This window comes from Aristolochia californica, unplaced genomic scaffold (genome assembly GCF_029961685.1).
Source record: "Aristolochia californica isolate CCGP_79_NKW_82.1479 unplaced genomic scaffold, dmAriCali1.0.hap1 SCAF_4, whole genome shotgun sequence".
Classification (NCBI taxonomy): Eukaryota; Viridiplantae; Streptophyta; class Magnoliopsida; order Piperales; family Aristolochiaceae; genus Aristolochia; species Aristolochia californica.
This window is the reverse complement of record NW_027182103.1, coordinates 42,620,898-42,640,628: the sequence shown is the minus strand read 5'-3', so window position 1 is coordinate 42,640,628 and position 19,731 is coordinate 42,620,898. Positions and strand designations below refer to the sequence as shown.

The following is a 19,731-nucleotide window of genomic DNA, read 5'->3' as shown; positions in this document are numbered from 1 at the left end:
AACAATATATTCTTCGTGATACCACCGTTGATCGTTTACCACGTGATCCCTCCCAATCTAGCCCGAATATAGTACGTCCATAGCCGTTGGATCGTTCATCTCTAACGATCAGATTGTTACACATTTCGATATTTAACAGGTCTCACGGCAACAAATAACCGTAAGATGATTAATCCAAAAAGTATTATTTTTACTCGAGAGATTTTTAATAAAATAAATTAAAAATATACAATTAAAATAACAATTTGAACTAAATCTTAAGTCTTATTATATACAATTATTTTATTATTATTGATTATTGTTATTTCTGCTCATTATTCATTAATAATATTCATAATTAAGATCTTATGATTAAAATAATTATAGTTATTGCTATTGATGAGGAAGAACTATGAAGTTGTTATTACATATAATTTAATAATTATTAATGATTATTTATTCGATATTCCTTGTGTAAACGGATAAAATTGCCACCCTAATCTCAGTAAGGTCCAAACACAGGATCCGTGTGATTTGTGAGGAGAAGATGGCCTGGACATCCCCGCCGCGCAGCCCTTTCTCCGCGGTGCGGTTGCCCAGTACAAATGAGGTTTTCCCGCCAGAGGAGGAAGCTGCTTTAGCCTTCTCCGATCGAAGGACCGTCTATCTGGTAACGTCTCTATTTTCCCTCTTCTCTCTGTTTTCGGCCCATCAAATTCTTATGTTCGCTTGTTGTCTTGAATTAGAATTTTGTTAGAGGATGTTTTTGATCACTTATTTTTAACCGATTAGGTGAACATCTTTATTGCGAACACTGCTCGTTTTCTGAATAGATTCTCATCTATTTGCGAAGAAAAGCTTGCCGATGTCCATAGGTATGCAGTTATTTGAACCGGTAATTGCTCCATTTCGTCTTGAGCTTTCCACGGCCAGTCCGCTTCCACAAAGTCGAACGTTCCGGAATAAAGTATTTTGAACTCTTTGCTTCTTATCATCTGTATCCTGTAACGGAGAGCAATCTTCTCAATGTGGTTTGTTGTCAGTCTTTTAAATTCAGATTGATTGGAAGGAGTTATTGTTACTTATTTCAGTGGTTTAGAAGTTTAGTCTGCTTATTTAAGTCTGGTAAGAAGTAGAAGAATATAAACTTCTTTTCTTACTGAAATTAGAAGTACCCATACTTGTGCATAGCAATTTAACTTCCACCATAAACTTAGAAGTATTTTGAACTCTGGCGCTGAGATTCGTTTTCAATCTGATATTCTTCAGGAGAATCCTACGGTTAGATGCTACTCTATTGCTTCTTGAAGCAAAACTCAGGAGCATTGATCAGGATGGAGTATCTGAGGACCATGGACAATCAAAGGATCTGGGATCTTCATCTAATTCCATACCAGTAGCTTCATCATCATCGATGGAGAATTCCCCTGATCTGCCAAGTGGATCTGGTTTTCAGTCAGTATAGTCTTGCTGCCTACTTGTGTTTTTTTTACCATTTGAACCATATATTCGTTATGTACAGGTCCCATCGTATACTTGTATTGTAGAGTTATAAAGGTACGGAGGTATCTATACTTCAAGCGTGTAGTGAAATCAATGATAGTTTGTCTTCACTCAATTCACTGAATACAACAGTAAAAGGTTCTCCAAGTTTTCCAAAATGTAGCAAATTCTCTTGCTTATGTTAGTCAATGGGTTGACAACTTGTTGTATGAGTTGCCATTTCATTAAGTATTGTATCTGTTGGCCCAGATGGTTTCTCAAGAGGGGGTGAATCTGCTACTATTTCAAAAAAGGTGGGGGGGGGGGGGGGGGGGGATGAATTGAGAATATCAAATTAAAACTGAAGTATCTGAAATACTTGGTTTTTCAAATTGTTAAATCAATTAAGTTTTGTTATCATAAAAAACAACATAGGAGTCAACCTATGGTCAACTGTATCTATAGGTCATCCCTCGTTGAGCATATCATCGTCATTTTGACTACTTTAGAGCCTGTAAGGTAGCTGCTCTATGCCCAAAAAAATCATAGTTAACACTTGAACATGATGGCTAATATGTGGTTCTTTTTATCATTTATGTGTCATGTGGGCTTGTAATTTTTTTCTATTTTCAAGTATTTATCATTATTCATGTTAGCTGCAAATTGAAAGTTTGTACTCTTATCAAAATAAGAAAGATAAAACAAAAAGAGGACCTTCCAGCTGTTCATTACGTAATTTCCTGGTTTGATCTACAAAGAAAAGGATTGTCTTGAATGAATAGGTTGTCTTATCTGCTTATGCATATAGCTTTTTTACATCATTTTACCATAGTATGGAGAAGAATCAAAAGAACAGATAAAAACGCCTTAATTTATGTCCTATGGGTTTAACAACATAAGATTATGGTGTCATCAGTTTTTCTGGCTTAGACTGGCTGTTGTGCAAATGTAGAAACTCTAAAATGACATTGGCACCTCCATGAAAGACTTGGTTTACTTGATTCTCAGTAAAGTATTTGATTCTCAGTAAAGAAACATTGTGATTGAATTGACTAGAAATTACCTGAAGCTGTTAAATGTAATAAAATGATTAAGACTATCTTGCAGAAAAAGGGAATATAGCAAGTGAGAAATGAGGAGACATATTTGGAAAAGTTAGAAATTTTCCAAAACAGGTGTTTTTTATTTTTTAGGTAACAGTGAGAAAGAGATTTCTAGTGAAGAAAAGGAATGAGGAAACGGATTTGGGAGGTGAAGGGGTGATATTTTCCAAAGGAAAAAACAGGGAAGGAGAATAAGGGAAGTCAGATTATCAAACAATGTGCAAAACCACCTCAATCTTAGCCACAAAATTTGCTTTGCAATTGGCACTTTAGGAGTATGAGAGATAATCAATGATCTACATAGATCAATCTTATCATAGATTTGGAAGTGTTTTTTAAAATAGAAAACACAAAAAGTTAAATTTATTAATTTAGTTGTTTAGTGGGGCTGTCTTCTGAAAGTAAAAGCTAACTTGACATTTATTTGATTAGCCGTAAAATCTAATTAAATTTGGTGTTCTTGTATCTTAATGGTCCACATCGTATATTTTTTAAGGGAAGTCTTGGTTTAATGTTCAAAAAGAAAAAAGAAAAACCATTGAGTTTTATGCTGTTTGACATAAATAACAGGTAAGCCACATTAATTGGAGAGCAGTGACTATGGTCTAGATTGGAGTGTAGAAAACAGGATTTGTGATTTTTGGACCTCCTGTGGCTGTAAACAACCATTATCCTTGCAGCCCAAGATATTTTTGAGAATCACTCTGATGCTTAATTCAAAGTTTAGGGTTATTATGGAGGAAAAACCTGTTCTCTGGAATATCTTAATTGCTCGCTGTGATATTGTTTAATCTTAAAGTCACTATGTCTATTTGTCAGTTAATGTTGATCCTAAACAACTTTAGAAAAAAAATTGTTTTATTATTAATATTGTTGTTGCTGTTATTATTAAATTATTATTATTAAAATAAAAATATATTTATTTTTAATATTTTTATTATATTGGATAAAGGCGACTAAAAAAATTCATTCAGGAGAAAAGAAAGATATATGTGAGCTTCCAAATGAACCAGGGGAGCTAGGAAAATGCATCACTTAAGGATCAATAAAGGCACAGCACTATAGGTTAAATCATAAGATACAAGGAACCAGCTGGCGGAAACTAAAGCCAAAAGGGTTAGATTTTAGCTTTATTAGTTTTTTCATTCATGTAAAGGTTAATAGAGATAGCAGCTGGTTCCATTGCTAAAGAGGGTGCTGGTCGTCGGTACCTAGTTATAGGGCATAGTTTGCCTCTCTAGCTTGTATTTTCTAGGAGGTTTTTTTTTCCTCCCTAATTTTTTGTTTCTTTCTTCTCCTTAATAAAATATTCACCATTCAAAAAATAATAATTACTCTTCTTCCAAAAGGGACTGAGGTTTCAATGTTCTTAATCTGATAAAGCTCCTTATAAAGTTGACTTATCCACATAACTGTGAGGGATCAGGAAATTATGGTAGTGTTCTGCTTAAGGATCCTAATTTTGATAATCTTAAAAGTGTAATTATATTATTTCAAATCCGTTATGTAGTTGAGCAAAATATTTTTCCCATTGAGGATAATATTGTTTATAAATATATTCTACTTCATCTCTATGGCCTTACTGTAGCTCTTGATTATTAGCTGACCACTATTCTGTTGGGGAAACCATCTCGGAAACGTAATTTGTCTTTTTTGGAGATTTTTAAACTTGTCATTTTGAAGTATTAGACCTCAGGTTTGCTACAAGGCCTTCAACTAAATTATTGTCATTGTTTGTTAGTTATACTCATCTTTCTCTGAAGTTTTAACTTAAAAACGTTTTTGAGTTTTGTAGAAATGAGATTTCACATTATTTTCCTGTGGCCAGCAGTCTTTTTCATTTGTTATGTCTCTTTATTTGTTCTTCAGGCACTGAATTATGTATCTCTGTACCTGAATTTCTGTGCAATTATGCATCAACTTTTGTTAACTATTTGCTTTATTTTGAAAATAATCATTGTCTTGTGAAAGAGTGTGTGTTTTACTTTGTGTAGTTGATACCTTGAGTTAAATAGTGGTCTTTTGTTTTTTAAATATCAGTTACACACGCACACATACCCCTTACCCCTGGTAAGACTTGAACCTAAGAGCTTACACTAGAAACCCCATGTGACATTTGAGCCAAAGGCCCAAGTCACAAATAATGGTTAATTTCATTGCATAAAGTTTTTCCCCCTCTTCTTGACCCCTCTCCAGCCTGAAAGCATACTAATCTGCAAACAGTAGTAGCATTCTGCACTTCCCAATCCTTCTTGTGCCATGGTGTATTAGTTTTTACATAGCACTTAAGTTAGGTGGCTGTTGACACTCTTGACTCAAGTCTATGCTTTCATGTTACTCATAAGGAATGTATGTTTACTGGGTGGTCTTTTGTTCAGCTCAAGTGTTCAACTCTTAAGCAGCTAAATGGAGATAGTTGGTCTATGCAAATTAGTTCTTTTTCTTTTCCCTGTGGAACCGGCAAGGATCACGCTTTTAACCTTTTTTATTTCTGTTGGCGAGCGATGATGGATACATTGCTGTTTGCATGAAAGACATGTGAGAGGGAATGATCCAGGCAGAAGTCACACCAACAGAGAAAATGAATGGTGAAGTGACTTAACAGGTCCGGCGATTACAGTTGCAAGAGAAATACCCATTTGTCAACCACATGCGCTACAATGCAACTTCATTCTCTATCACTGCCTGCTTCCCATCTCGTTGCCATTATTTTCAGGTCGTCTCACGTCAGTCCGGCTAAGCAATTGTGACTTCGTGATCAATCTCAGTTACTGGATTCAAAAGTCTGGTACGGCTTTTGGGCTCTCTGCTGGATGTGCAAAATAGACTCAGCAGTGTAAATGTGATTAAACCATTTTGGGAATCGATGTCCACTTACTTTACGGGAGTGCTAGTAGTAACTGTGAATTGGTCAAACCAGGATTCAAGTTATCTCGAATTAAAGACGTTACGAGTGTTTCGTAAGTTTGCCTTTGTTTGTTTGTTATATTAAGGGAACTTTTCATTGAGCACGGAAGAGACTTGTCCAGCCAAGAGAATGCTTAATTGATGGGCCAACAGATTGTTGGGTGCACTCACTTTAGACGAGGGTTCCTTGCTTGTCGTACTTGGTCTTGTACCGACTTGGTTAGCAACAAAAGGAAGATTGAAAAATGTTAAGCGGTCAAGGATAGTGCGTGCCTGCCAGTAGTGCCCGTGGCAGACGCTATCAGTTTTCCTATGACCAATCAATGTAAAATAAGATGGACAACAGAGTCCTAATTCTAATGCAGTACTGCTAGCGCACTAATGCCTTTTAAATTAATATTTTATTACAAATTGCAAATTATCCTTGTGCTTTGATTGGTTTAAATTTTTATTTGCTTGATAATCAATTTTTTTATTTTTAAAATTCTTAAATAAAAAACCAAAAAAACGAGTTAAAACATGAAAATAGATCAATAAGGGCGTGACATGTTAACATCATTGAAGTGAAATATATCTGGGATAATATTTTTATAAAAGAATTTTGTTTGCATTATCTATTTCACTGTCTCTCGGAGAATGCAAAAAATACTCTTATGGGTTATTATTTATTATTTTTATGAAAATTTTATTATTTAATTGGAAAACAATTATTTTTATAAAGTGGGAAGGCTAAAAAAAAAACTCAGGATGAAAAACAATAACATTAGATATTAAGGGACCCAAATGGTTGAGGTAAATAAGAGTAATTATCAACTAACTAAAAAAGGAATTGACGAAAACTAGTAAATATATTTTCATAAAAAAATCTATACTAACGAGTTGTTTCACAAGCTAACAAGTCGTTCTTGAAAAATCTTAAATTTGGCTTGTTATGCTTAATGATTTTTATTTTAAGTTTGAAATCGAGCTACGGTCAAGTAAAAATTGAATTGAGTTACTTTTTTTCAAACCGAACTCTAAAGATTTGTGAATTGGTTTGGCTTAGTACCATCCCTAAAGTTTGGGCACAAGCAAAAACAGATAGGTCTTGAAAATGCTGGAGAAATTTTGGGGAAAATACAACGAAACCCTAAGTTGAAAGAGCCTCGTTCTGCAATATGGAGGGAAAACAAAACCTAAGTTGGGAAAACATGATTTTCAGATTTTATTCAATATAGACTCGTACCGATCTTCTTTCTTTATTATGTGGCTTTGGAGTTAGGAACCCACTTTTAGAAAAGTAATCCGTGACCTGTTTACTCTCTCTCCACTAAAACAAGAGAAATGGATGTAAAATACTTATTACATATTGAATAGTAACAATCACTTTTATGCAAGTTTTTTCAACAAATAATTATAGTGAATTTTCTGATATTAACCCATGATTTATTCTCACTAACAATATTTTATATATTTTATACGTATGGCTCGAAATGCCAATCTCTGCTGTCATGTACAACTGGGTCAAGCCTCAGGCTCAGGCCCTCAAGCGCTGGGTTATCGGTCAGGTCAGTTGAAAGAAATGGACGGCTGAGATAGTCCAACTCGCACAGTTAAAAGACCGGAGAAAAACAAAGTCAATTAGGTTAGACTCGGTGAACTCACAGGTCAAGCGAGTCATGAATGAATTAATGGATCATGAAACCCGCTCGCCGAGACACGATTCTGAACACTCGTCATCCAAGATAAAAGTTCAAAGCGACAAAAGGACGGAGGAAGAGAATCTGCAAAAGCGAGGAGGGAGTGAACTGAAGTCTGAAAGGGGTGGAAAATAATAAAAGAATTCGAAAAAGATATTAAATGGGGTTGGCGTCAGTTATTATCACCAGTTCTTCACTCGCCACTTTTTTGGAGAAAATGAGATAATTTGTTGTTGAACTTATTTGATAACGCGTCTGTGACCCCCTTTCCCTCGGGTTAGGGTTAGGGTTAGGGTTAGGCCTTCCTTTTCTGTTTCAACAGGATTGAGTTGTGTTTTCCAGCTTCTTTTCCTCCCTGTAAGGGAGTTTTGATGTATAGTTATATTTGTGTATTTGCTTGTTCTTAGTTGATTGAAATGTCTGTGAGAGTTTCAACCCGAGCGGTTACCGCTAGATCTGATTCCAAGTACAAGAAGCCGACGGCCATGTCTCCTTTGAATTCTCCTCCTAGTGTGATGACTAAGAAGCGGCCAGAAAGCGCCTCCACTTCGGCTCCCAGGAGTAAGGAGACCAAACTAAACGTTCAGTCTCCTCCAGGTACCGGAAGTTCCTATTTTTTTCACTTCTAGTTTTTATCATGTTAAGTAAAATCGGAGATGGCAGCCGCCAGGCTAAATAGTAATGTGTTTTCCTTTTATCTCTTGCTTTTTTCTTTCTCTTTTATGTATGTTGAGTGTGGACTTTGTGCTCCGTGGCTGCTTCTTTCGTATTGCAAGAACAGCTCTAGTTATAATAATTGTAATGATATCTAGTAGTTAATGATGATAATCTGGTTATTAGTTGGGTCTATTTTTATATGACATCCCATCGACCAAGAACATGGACAAGTAGTCATTTCTGCTGTATAAAAAAGCCATATCTTTATAATTCATTTTGTTGGCTATTTCAGTGAACTATATTCTTTTTCACCTGGTGAGCATAGGTAAAGGGATTAGCAGAGACATAAGTGTAGTTTGAGCTAGTTTAATGGAGGGCAGAGTTGATAGAGTTTAATGTTGGTTGAGGGATCAACAGGAATAGGAGGGAAAAAAATGGTCGGAGGTGGTGAGAAAAGATGATAGGAAGCCCAAGTTCTCAATGAACCTAGCAAATGATAGTAGAATGACGTGGTAATTCATGATGGTTTGAACAAAGGCCATGATAATGATGATAATGATGATGATGATGATGATGATGATGATGGCGATCTGATCTTGTGAGATAACCATCTGTTCGGCATTGAATTGTAGCCTAGTTACTTGCAATGAAAACATGGAATTAGATGTTTTCTACTGTTGATTTATGGCAAGTACGAGATGAATTGCTTGAAGTATTCACTCTATTGTGTGGTCATGTGTGGTTCTGCTTGCTTCACTATTTTTTTCTACACTGGAAAAGCTTCGCTTAATTCCTTTCTCATGTTGTTAGTTTGGAATAGGTTTCCTTGATGTGCAAAATGAAAGTTTTTCCTATTTCATGAGTGGGGGACAACTCATCTAGTAATATCAAATATGGCAGGATTTTACGGCATAATGATGTTCACCTGCATTTGCCTACCAGAATTTCCGGTAATTGCGTGTACTAGTTACACTTTTAATTACCAAGCCTTAGCTCTTCACTTAAGAGACTAAATGTGTCTGAGAGTCTCATAGGATTATCTGCAGTGTATCGTGTATTTTTTTTTTGTTTTACTTCTTTTTTGAGTTTCTGTTTTATCAGATTTGGATCTTCAATTGGGTTATATTGTGCTTATTCCCTTTATCTCTATCAGAATTATTTGTCTAACTTTACTTTGTTGATTTCTTTTCATTCATTAAGAAATTTCTGAGACAGGGAGCGAGGAGACAGATCTTAGCAGTTCTGAGGGAGATGATTCAACATGGATCACTTGGTTTTGTGGATTAAGAGGGAATGAACTCCTTTGTGAAGTCGATGAGGATTATATTCAAGATGATTTTAATTTGTGTGGACTTCAAGGACTGGTTCCCTACTATGATTATGCCTTAGATGTGATTTTGGACAATGATTCTTTGAGTGGTATGTTCCTTTATTTATTTCGTTGACAATTTGTTGTTTTTTCATCTATATTCTGACAACATCTTTTAACTTGAATTGGTGTAATGTAATGCATTCACCACCAATTCTTTGACTTATACTTTTGCATTCAGTTATTTAGTTTTTTTTTTTTTTTTTTATCACGCATCATTTAGTTATCACTTTCTTAATTATCTGTTGGTTGCACAAGTTTATTGCTTTAGAGTGGGCGATTTAAATTTACTTGATTCTGTCTATTTTGAGAAAGCTATAGATGTCTGTTGTCACCTTCACATAAAAAAGTTTATCTCCATGTAATGGACAGAAAATATGTAGGAAGTTTCGGGTTTGGATGAGCTTCAGATTATTTATAATGGCAGGGTATATTTTTATTTTTTTTCAAAAATTGAGCTAAGCAATATTATAGAAACCAACCTGGTCTATGAGCTAGCGAGTTGACTGGGTCCAATGGAACCTGGTTCAACTTGGTCCAGCCACTAAGTAATTCTTCATGTGTTTAATAAAATTTTAAAAAATCGGCTGTGGAGCTACTCCAATCTTGATGCTGGGGGGGCATGGGCATGGGGAGAGGGGGAAACCCCCTCTTCTCCTCGACTTTTTGTAACAATCAAAGAGGTCGGGGAGTGGGCTCTACCCTACCCTCCCCTCTTCCATCCACTGTGGGCGAGTCTTCCCTATTTTCAAAAAGAAGGTGGAGGATGGGGCAGAAAAATGAGAAAAATGACCTGGTTGTCTGGTTTTTGCGCTCCTTAGATTTTTCCACTATTGAACCCAGATAGGGGGGACTAGGTTGAATTGAATTCAGTTCAAATGGCTGGTTCAATTCATATTTGTTAATAGTGGAGTTAATCATTGCTGCTTTGGCTTGTTAATTGTATTTAGTAATTTTAAATTAATTAATTGATGGAAGTAAAATATGTTGGTTTTATGGGAGATTGTTTCAGGTGAGATGGATGGTGAAGAGCACAATGAGATTGAAACTGCAGCTGAGTTGTTATATGGTCTTATACACGCTCGTTATATCTTAACCGCTAAAGGTTTAAATGCAATGGTAGAGTTTACTTTTTTAGTTGATTATTTGTATAATGACTTTAAGCATTTGGTGTATTATATCTTAACTATATGCTATTGCAGCATGAAAAGTACAAGAGAGCTGGATTTGGAAGATGTCCTCGAGTTTTTTGTGGAGGGCAACCATGCTTGCCAGTGGGTACATCAGACATTCCCCGTAATGGTTCTGTTAAGATCTATTGTCCCAAGTGCGAAGATTTGTACTTACCAAGATGCAAATACCAGAGCAGTATCCTCATGCTTTAAGTTGATTTTTTGCATCATTATCCTTGTAATCAATTCCCTTCAGGTACAGTAGGACGAGCACTAATATTAAGGGCTGGTGTTATAATCTTGTGAGGCCTAACCTAGGTCAGGGATGTTTGACTGGGCTAACCTTCCATGACATACATTTGAGGTTTCACTTTTCATCAGCTTTAGAGTTTGGGTGCATTGGTTTGATATTTAACATATAGAATTAGAGTAGGTACCTTGTCTTGTGGAATCCTGGAGGGTGCAATCTTTGGAAAAAGGATTGGTTCTGGGGTTGGATTATGATCTAGTAGTTTTTAATTTAGGGTAAGCTAACAATATAGATTTTTGTGTTTCATAAGTTTAGGAGCTTTTGGTGTATTGACTAAGTACCTGACTCCATACATGTGCTACTTGGTTCATGTACCAAAAGCTCTAGAATTGATGGAATGTAAAAAACTAGGCCCTAAACCTTATCCTATATTGTGCTATCCTGATATGATGCCCATAAATCGGGCACATGGAATCATAACATTCAGGCAAAATTTTTATGCTAGTCGTAAAACTCATACTAGGCCAATTGTTTGGGCTATATACATCTCATATTGGGGATCTCAAACCTTTGGTAACTTCTCTTCAAACTTGACTTTGTCCATCTTTGTCTTTAGAAAATTCCCTGAGGGATATTGTTATTCATACATTGTCTTTCTAAAGATAACATACCTTAATATTATGATTATCCTATGATGTGTGCCAAGGTGTGTAAAGCTTATGTTGATATGGGGAAGGTAGATTGTCTTTCTGAAGATAACATACCTTAATATTACGCTTATCCTATGATGTGTGTCAGGGTGTGTAAAGCTATGTTGATATGGGAAATGTAACATACCTGTATAAGTATGCTGGTCGGAGATTTCATGTTCTTGTATCTTTTACTTGTTACTCTGCCAGTCTCTTCTTGACTTTTGTCCAGATATGGATGGAGCTTATGTTGGTTCAACATTTCCACATTTGTACTTGATGACATACCCTTCTTCAAAAACTGCCAAACCTGTCCAAACTTATGTGCCCCGAGTGTTTGGGTTCAAGCTGCACAAAGGACCCACGAGATGACCCCAGATGATCATTTTTCAAGTTATCTATTCCTTTTCCTTGAAGGGAGCTGCAGCTGTGGGACTGACAAAGTTCCAAGTACGAGGAGTTCACTGATGATGTAAAATAGGGTTTGGTTAGGCCAAGGTGGTCTTCCGTTTTTTATGGAAGAATTGTTAGGCCCTTGAAGTGAGCCTGAGGTATAATTAGCGCTCAGGTTGGTCTTCCATTTTTTATTTGGCTAAAGTGGACACTTGTCCACAAGTTTGTTATATTTATGGTACCATGCTTATAGAATTTTATTTCATATTCGACGCGATCATAAGCCTCAAACAACTAATTTTAATTGGAGTGGCCGTGATGTGATTACTGGCTGTCAGCTGGCCTTATTCGAAATATTTCTGTGTATGCCTCTTAACTGCAATGTGATTTGGAAGTTTTACCCTTATGAGGGAATGATAACCTGGTTTAGGATGTTTTAGGGAATTCTGTATGAAGAAAAGGTTCCTAGGGAGAGATGGTGAAACATAGTTGAGTGCGGCGCATAACACAAGTTGGTTGGACTGGAACTAAGTCGTGCTTAGACCTGCGATACGCTTGCGTCGATTATGAGGATGTTTTTTGTTTTCCTTTTACGGCAAAGTCAGAAGGCCAATTATGATTCGAAGGATGTTGTAGCCACGATCCAGTAATGCAATTATCTGAGATATGAAAGTAATCTCAACAGTTGTAAATTGCATCTCAACACAGAGAAATATTCAAAATGGTATAGAAAAAATAATGTAGGAAATCGATCAAGGCGCGGACACAGCAGTAAAAACAAACAAAATTGGGCAGAAACGGGTTTTGTAAAATGCGGTGAGCGTGGATCGAACACGCGACCTTCAGATCTTCAGTCTGACGCTCTCCCAACTGAGCTATCCCCGCTGGTTGAGGATTAACTGAGAAAGTTTTACATGTGACATGCTTTCCCCGGCCGTTACTGCTCAATTAGTTGAGACTAATGCTTTCCTTTGTCTTTTTTTTTTTAAGGCAAGATCCCGTCGGTTATTTGAAATCTAATTAAACAATTCATTATACCTATTTTTATGTTAAAATGTAGTTTTAATTGCTACTAATTAGACAGTAATAATATCATAAACGCTTCGATTCTTGATCATATTATTTACACCTATCCAAAATTTTATCTCTAATTTTATTCTCCATTATAAAGCCTACAAGCTTTTGAATATTTTGAATTCTGATTCGAAGTCCACTTTGGTAACTAATGTCCACAAACACCCAAGTTCAAGCATTGAAAAAAAATGATGCAATAACAGATCACATTTTCATGAAAGAAAGGGGGGGATTCAAAGAATATTATAAATTATACAACACCTTCTAGCCGTATAAATACGCTTATACAATCTCCAATTATAATTATACAAAAAAAAAAAAAGATTGAGGTAACCTTTTCGTATGAATTGAATTGGAGCAAGGTATGATATACATGTGAATGTTATGTAAGCTACAATGTTTGGGTGACATCTGATAAGAGAATACTCTCGTCGGTGAGACTGCTCACGAAGGGGTGTCCGGAAGCATCAACGTCCACCACAACTGTGTCTCCTGGCTTGTAATCTCCTGCAAGTAACGCTTCACTAAGCACATCCTCGATCAGTTGAGTGACTGCTCTCCTTAACGGGCGGGCACCGTAGCTGCGATCGTAGCTCTGTTGGCATACGAGATCCTTGACTGCCTCCGACACTTCCAGACCAATCCCGAGAGACATGAGCCTGGCCTTCACCTCCCGCAGCATTATGTTCAGTATCTCAAGCATCTGAAAGAGTAAGTAAAATTAGAAACAGGAAATCTACATTAAATTATGCAATTTAGTATTAAAAACGGTTTCATATGAATCCAAGATAAGAAAAATATTTCTACTTATTTCAGAAGAGGTCTCTAAGTTTGGCTAGTGATATACCTTAGACCCATCAGGTGGAGGAACAAGATAACTAATATTCAAGCTTTATCAAAATATTTCTACTTATTTCAGAAGAGGTCTATAAGTTTGGCTAGTCATTTTGAGATATACCTTAGACCCATCAGGTGGAGGAACAAGATAACTAATACTCAAGCTTTATCAAGATTTAGCATAATTTTATAGAGTACTATCAGTCCCATGATCGGATTGTTGGGGCACAAATGGCAGTTAAGTATCAGCCTCGTGCCATGTTTGAGGTTCAGGCTGCCTTTTAAACAGGTCAATCCATTTCCATCCTACAATGACAAATTTGCCAACTTCTAAAGCAGATCTTCATCAGAACGATTGCACTGGCTCCAAGGCAAGTCCCTTTTCACATGCAAAAAGCTTTCGAGATGGGAAACAGTATTAAGAAGAAATATCTTTCACAAAGTTGAAATCAAGTTGCAAATTGGTCTGCTGATTGAACCATTTAGAATAGATTCATTTGAAATTCTTAGGTTTTGTAGCTCATGAAGTAAATATCACAAGTCATTTCACATGCTGTAACATAGTTGGAGTCATGACGCCTAGGTCCAAACATAGAAAATGAAAAACTAAATGAAACAGTAGTAATGCAGTTTCACACCATGTGGGTCAGATACAAAATGATGCAGCAATTAAGTTTGTTGATAGCCTACAGAAATGAATTCTTTTTTTTTTTTTCATAAATGAAGATTGAAGAGTGTGACAAACCTGAGTCTTTTCAAGAGGACGGAACACAACCACCTCGTCTATCCTATTGAGTAACTCTGGCCGGAAATAACCCTTCAGCTCCTCCATAACAAGGGTTTTCATCCCTGCATATGAACACGACTCGCTGTCTTCCGAAAAGAAGAAACCAATTGTGTTGCGCCTTCCTTTGGCAATTGAAGTAGATCCCACATTGGATGTCATGGCAATTAAGGTGTTTTTGAATGATACTCTACGCCCCTGAGGTTTCCAAGCAACACAAATATTAACAAATCATAAAGCAAACACGAATTTAGTTTTCTCTTATTATTATACGTTTCAGGATAAAGCTACCTGAGAGTCAGTAAGGTGCCCATCCTCAAATATTTGAAGAAGGATGTTAAAAATATCCGGATGAGCTTTTTCAATCTCATCAAAGAGTACTACAGTGAAAGGTCGTCTCCGAACAGCTTCTGTGAGAGTGCCACCCTCCCCATATCCAACATAACCTGGTGGTGAACCAATTAGTTTGCTCACTGTATGCCTCTCCATGTATTCGCTCATATCCAGTCGTAACATGGCTGCCTCCTGCAGTAGAAATGAATTTAGGAAACAGTGATATAAATTTAAAGCATAGAATAGCTCGTGCACAACTAGAAAATGGGCTACTAGTCTTCAGGCCCCAATTGGTGGGGGGAGGGGGTTGTATTTATCTGTTACTCATGGAAAGAAGAACCACACACTAATCATAATTTAGACCAACTATTTCCAGCATTGCGTAAATGAAAACATAAAACACTTACTGATCCAAAGTAGCAATCTGCCAAAGCTTTTGTAAGTTCGGTTTTGCCTACTCCAGTGGGGCCACAGAAAAGCATAGCTGCAATAGGTCTGTTAGGATCCTTGAGACCAACTCGTGATCTTTTCACAGCTCGAGAGATTGCGCTGACAGCTTCATCTTGGCCAACAACACGTTTCCTAAGGTGCTCATCAAGATCAATTAGAAGCATTCTTTCATCAGCAGTAAGCTGCTGAACTGGGATTCCAGACCACAGTGAAGCAACGGCAGATATATCATCAGGTCCTACAACTACAGGACTGCAGCAAAGCAAAAGTCATAAATAAAGGAAAGAAAAGTTAGCAATAAATAACAAGTCCTTTCCAACAAATATGATTTTATTATATGGCCAAAATAAAGAGACTTAGGAACATACTCATTATCTTCCACTGGGATAGGGGGCTCCGAGATGAGTTCAATATCACCCTTGATTTCACCATCATCGTCACCATCTTCATTGTTCTTATTCACCGAGTACTTCCTCTTATTTGAAAGCACCTGCAGGAACAATTAACTGGTTCAACAACATAAAACGATGCAACAAGCACTCATATGCATACGCAACCTGCACATGCGACATGTATCCAATCAGAGAAACTTCCCAGATGTGGTCCTTCAACTCTGGTCATTGGAGCACACAAATCGGTGTTTTAAGAGCCACACACTACCAGTAAAACACAAATGGTGGTATGGGGAGTCGCAACAATAAATTTTTTCCCGTGAAGATATCTAAGAACAATATATATCATAATAAACCAGATGACCCAGTTGCCTTTTCAGTTTGGCCACTGAACTGTTCTACTCAGCCAGACCAATGAGCCCAGTTTCCACATGTTCTTGTAGTTGGAAAGCATAGTCAATGCTATCAGCTTCATAGCAGTTTTAGAATAGATTATTTTTATTCTATCTACATGTCTTAATCAGTGCTGAACTTTGTTGAACCAGAATGGCACTATCTGTCAATTTGATGGCTGACTCAGTTTTCACGACTTGATTTTTCAGACACTGACCTCACAAATATTAAGGAAGAAAAACACAACATACCACTTCGTGCATAGCCTGCACAGCTCTGATTTCTTGCCAATATTCACTGGGTGGCCTTGATAGTACACATATTTGTTGCTCCTTCCGCTTCTTGAATGCCTCCATATGGGCTCTGCTTCCAGCTTCATCTATAAGATCAATGGCTTTATCTGGAAGAAATCTATCAGCAATATACCTTGCTGATAGGTATACTGCAGCATTTATGGCTTCCAAAGTGAATTTACATTTGTGATGGGCCTCATACTTCTCACGAAGGCCCAGTAATATCCGTACAGCATCCTCCTACAAAAGGTTGCAGAGATGCTAGTATCAATAAATTATTGTAAGACAAATAAATTAATTAAAATACTAAAACTCAGAGTGCGGAGAGAGAGAGAGAGACCTGGCTAGGTTCATTTATCATCACTGGTTGGAACCGACGAGCTAGTGCTTTATCCTTTTCAAAATGTATCCTGTGTTCATCCACAGTGGTTGATGCAATACACTGGCCAGAACAGTGTCAAACTAAGTGTCAAACTAAGTCCCCAAACTTTCAATGAAACTTAGTGCATAAGTATCATTCTCTAAATATGTAATATCAAAGATGGCATATGACAATAAGACCGTTAAATGCGATACCAACAAAATTTTGCATGAGACTTTTACCTGCAACTCACCCCTCCCAAGGGCAGGCTTGATCAAGTTAGCAATGTCTAGACCTGATCCCTTGCTTCCTCTACCAACAGTGCCAGACCCAATTAATATGTGGACTTCATCAATAAATAGGATAACATTACCTACATTTTAACAAATAATAAGTGTCATTCACACTGATGAAGATACTCAATCCCAGCATTCCAAGGACATTTTGCAGACCTGCTTTCTTAACTTCACTGATAAGACCAGTAACACGTGCTTCCAACTCTCCTCTCTCCTTTGCTCCTGCCATTAGTAAGCCTATATCTAAGGACATTATTTTCTTTCCCTGCATTAAATAAACGTACTTTGAAAATAATGCTAAAATAAAGTTACTAATAATTCAACAATATAAGTTGCTTGAGAAAGAGGAGAATTAATAAGTACCGAAAGAAAAACAGGAACATCGCCTTTTTCAAAACGACTTGCCAACCCTTCGGCAATAGCTGTTTTCCCTACTCCTGGCTCACCCAAAAGAATTGGGTTGTTCTTAGTTCTTCGGCAAAGAATCTGGATAATCCTACAAATTTCTCTGCTTCGACCAATTACAGGATCGATAAGTCCTTCGCTTGCTCGAGCAGTAAGATCAACACAGAACTGAGCTAATACACTTTTCTCTGTAGAGAAGGATTTTTCATAATCAGAAGCTCATATTATTATTCACCAATATCCTCATAAACAACTTTCCTTCACTTTGCAATACATTCAAGGAAAACATGACCACCTACCTTTTGTTTTATCAACAGATTTTGCTGAAGCTGCTTTTCCCAGCAAGGATTTATCACGTGTCTTATCATCAGCGGCTGGGAGCTCCCTCCCATCCTTGGCAAGCTCCCCATGAAGCCTTGAAACTGCAATAGATGCTAAGTGATCCATGTTCGCTCCTAATCTGCAATCAAAATACCCTTTTACACAACATTCAAGACAAATGTGCTTTTACTAGATTAGTGATGTACAATTACTTGTGACAGAACCAAAAAGTACAAATGATCTTCAGTAATGAAAATACTCCTTGAGGCCGAGGACTGATCACCTAAAAGTAAACCACAGTCCAATTTCACAATCACTTGATTGTTTTCCCTTATGCGCTTCCAGTACAACATTCAGTTATGAGCAAGTCCAATGCTCAACTACCTGAATCATCATGGGAAAAACATCCGGTTCAATGACTACCACTCCCAGGATTGCATCGATAAGCTCTAGCCCATCACACGCTTATCAGTATTGCTGGTCTGGCGTACTAGGCAGTACAGCATTTCTGGTTCTTTGAACAACTAGTATAAGTAGGTGCACACCGAGAAAACATCCTTAGTCAACTATTAGGAACTCAACGACGTATGTTTCTGAATTATCTAAAAACACCATTATTGAGCGGATAATAGCTGCTTCCGGGAAGAAGCTTAAATGATTTTCATGCATATGAAAGCCACATTTGATGAAACGAATCGTCAGATACTACTATTTCGTCCCAACAATAAGGTCAACTTGAACAGTTAAATTCCAACAGGGAAAGTTGTCACAGGTCATAAGTAAAAATTACATGAGATGAACGAACTGTTTTTCTCTCTCTTTGGAATATGGAGACGGTTTGAAAATAATCGACTACATGTCTGCCCATGCCAATTCACCGATTCACCAATTCATAACCGCTTACCTTTTCTGATGTTAACGTCAGATGGTGAAAACATTGACGTTAGATTATAACTGATAACAGCCCAAAAAGAACGCTTATGTAGCAGAATTACCTCTCAAGAACCCGCCCCGCACTCCCATCATCCACCGTAAAAAGTCCGATGGATATATGCTCTGGTGCGATAAAGTTATACCCCATGCTCCTCGAGTACTCCACTGCCGCGTCGAACACTCGCTTACTACTGCTTGAAAATGGAATATCTGTGGCAGACGGAACGCCTGACCTGCCGCTTGGAGAAGCAGAATCATCATCTTGCCAAATGCTGCGAACGGCTTCACGGGTGCGCTCGATTGTGATGCCAGAACCGAGAAATCCGTCAGGAGATCGGTCCTCCGCTACAAGACCCAGAACTAGATGCTGGGTAGAAACTATGTCTTTGCCGAGAGCCATCGCTTCTCTTTGCGAGAACATGACCGCCCTGATGGCCCGTTCAGTAAAACGTTCAAAAACCGCCGAAATTGGCTGCCGTCGCCGGAATTTCCGGGTCGAAGGAGCGATCCTTTTAGAAGAATAAAGTCGTGAATTGGGACAATAGGGTGACGATAAATTAAAGGGACGAGCTGGGTCTGCTGATAGAAGTCTTCTTCGGCCATGGCAATCTAGTGAAGCCTTGAACTTTGCAGAAACGATGGGATGTTTTACAAAGAAAGGTGGTTTCGATCGATGTTGCGTCAGCAGAGGGGAGAAATCCATTAAACGAGTTGACAGAGCAGAAGAAGCAGAAGCCGTTTCCATCTAGAGAGAGGAGAAAAGGAATGAGTGAGCCTTCCACAAAATTAGGAGTTTTATTGAGCACCCAGAGGGCAGACTCGGAAGACGAAAGGTAGGAACTACGAAAAGAAAATAGCAGGAAACGAACAAAGTTTGACATTTCTCTCAATGGTAATTTAATAATAGCAATCACTGTGAATGCAATCCAGCAGCTCCTAAGAGTCAAGACGACGTTGATAAAGCTGGCCTGTAATTTGGGCCCAATAACAATTACAGTTTAATTTACCAATACATTAAGAAAATGAAGCTTTTTTAATTTACCAATGAATTAAGAGAATGAAGCTTAATCACATGTAATTCGTCTTTCTTCTTGAAATTAATAATTCCTGCAATTTAACAATTTGAAGTAATTTAGCTCAAATTGAGCAGGCCAAGTCGAGTCTCGGGAAGAGTTAAAG

General features: G+C 37.4%; 3 protein-coding genes and 1 non-coding gene across 5 annotated transcripts; 2 read left to right on the top strand and 2 right to left on the bottom strand.

Moving 5' to 3' along the window:
- Positions 1-513: 513 nt before the first annotated feature.
- On the top strand, positions 514-1,736 carry LOC137964002 (uncharacterized). Its single transcript, XM_068811258.1, has 3 exons — positions 514-649; positions 772-854; positions 1,249-1,736. The coding sequence occupies exons 1-3, from the start codon at positions 527-529 to the stop codon at positions 1,442-1,444; spliced, it is 402 nt and encodes a 133-aa protein (XP_068667359.1). The 5' UTR covers positions 514-526; the 3' UTR covers positions 1,445-1,736.
- A 5,489-nt stretch (positions 1,737-7,225) lies between these two features.
- On the top strand, positions 7,226-12,056 carry LOC137962739 (putative casein kinase II subunit beta-4). Of its 2 annotated transcripts, none has more exons than XM_068809781.1 (5): positions 7,226-7,747; positions 9,023-9,226; positions 10,189-10,295; positions 10,379-10,544; positions 11,520-12,056. In XM_068809781.1, exons 1-5 carry the CDS (start codon positions 7,567-7,569, stop codon positions 11,657-11,659), a joined length of 798 nt encoding a protein of 265 aa, XP_068665882.1. In that variant the 5' UTR covers positions 7,226-7,566; the 3' UTR covers positions 11,660-12,056. The 2 variants fall into 2 exon arrangements, with proteins under 2 accessions (XP_068665882.1, XP_068665881.1); XM_068809780.1 differs by having other exon boundaries at positions 9,008-9,226.
- Positions 12,057-12,492: 436 nt separating this feature from the next.
- On the bottom strand, positions 12,493-12,565 carry TRNAF-GAA (transfer RNA phenylalanine (anticodon GAA)). The gene has a single exon. It is a non-coding gene; the product is annotated as a tRNA-Phe (tRNA).
- A 422-nt stretch (positions 12,566-12,987) lies between these two features.
- Positions 12,988-19,287, bottom strand: LOC137962350 (chaperone protein ClpD, chloroplastic-like). Its single transcript, XM_068809162.1, has 12 exons — positions 18,615-19,287; positions 17,598-17,758; positions 17,257-17,486; positions 17,050-17,158; positions 16,840-16,970; positions 16,577-16,678; positions 16,195-16,476; positions 15,527-15,648; positions 15,116-15,410; positions 14,672-14,900; positions 14,337-14,578; positions 12,988-13,457 (listed from the first exon to the last, which is right to left on the bottom strand). Exons 1-12 carry the CDS (start codon positions 19,253-19,255, stop codon positions 13,146-13,148), a joined length of 2,856 nt encoding a protein of 951 aa, XP_068665263.1. The 5' UTR covers positions 19,256-19,287; the 3' UTR covers positions 12,988-13,145.
- Between the last annotated feature and the right edge of the window lie 444 nt (positions 19,288-19,731).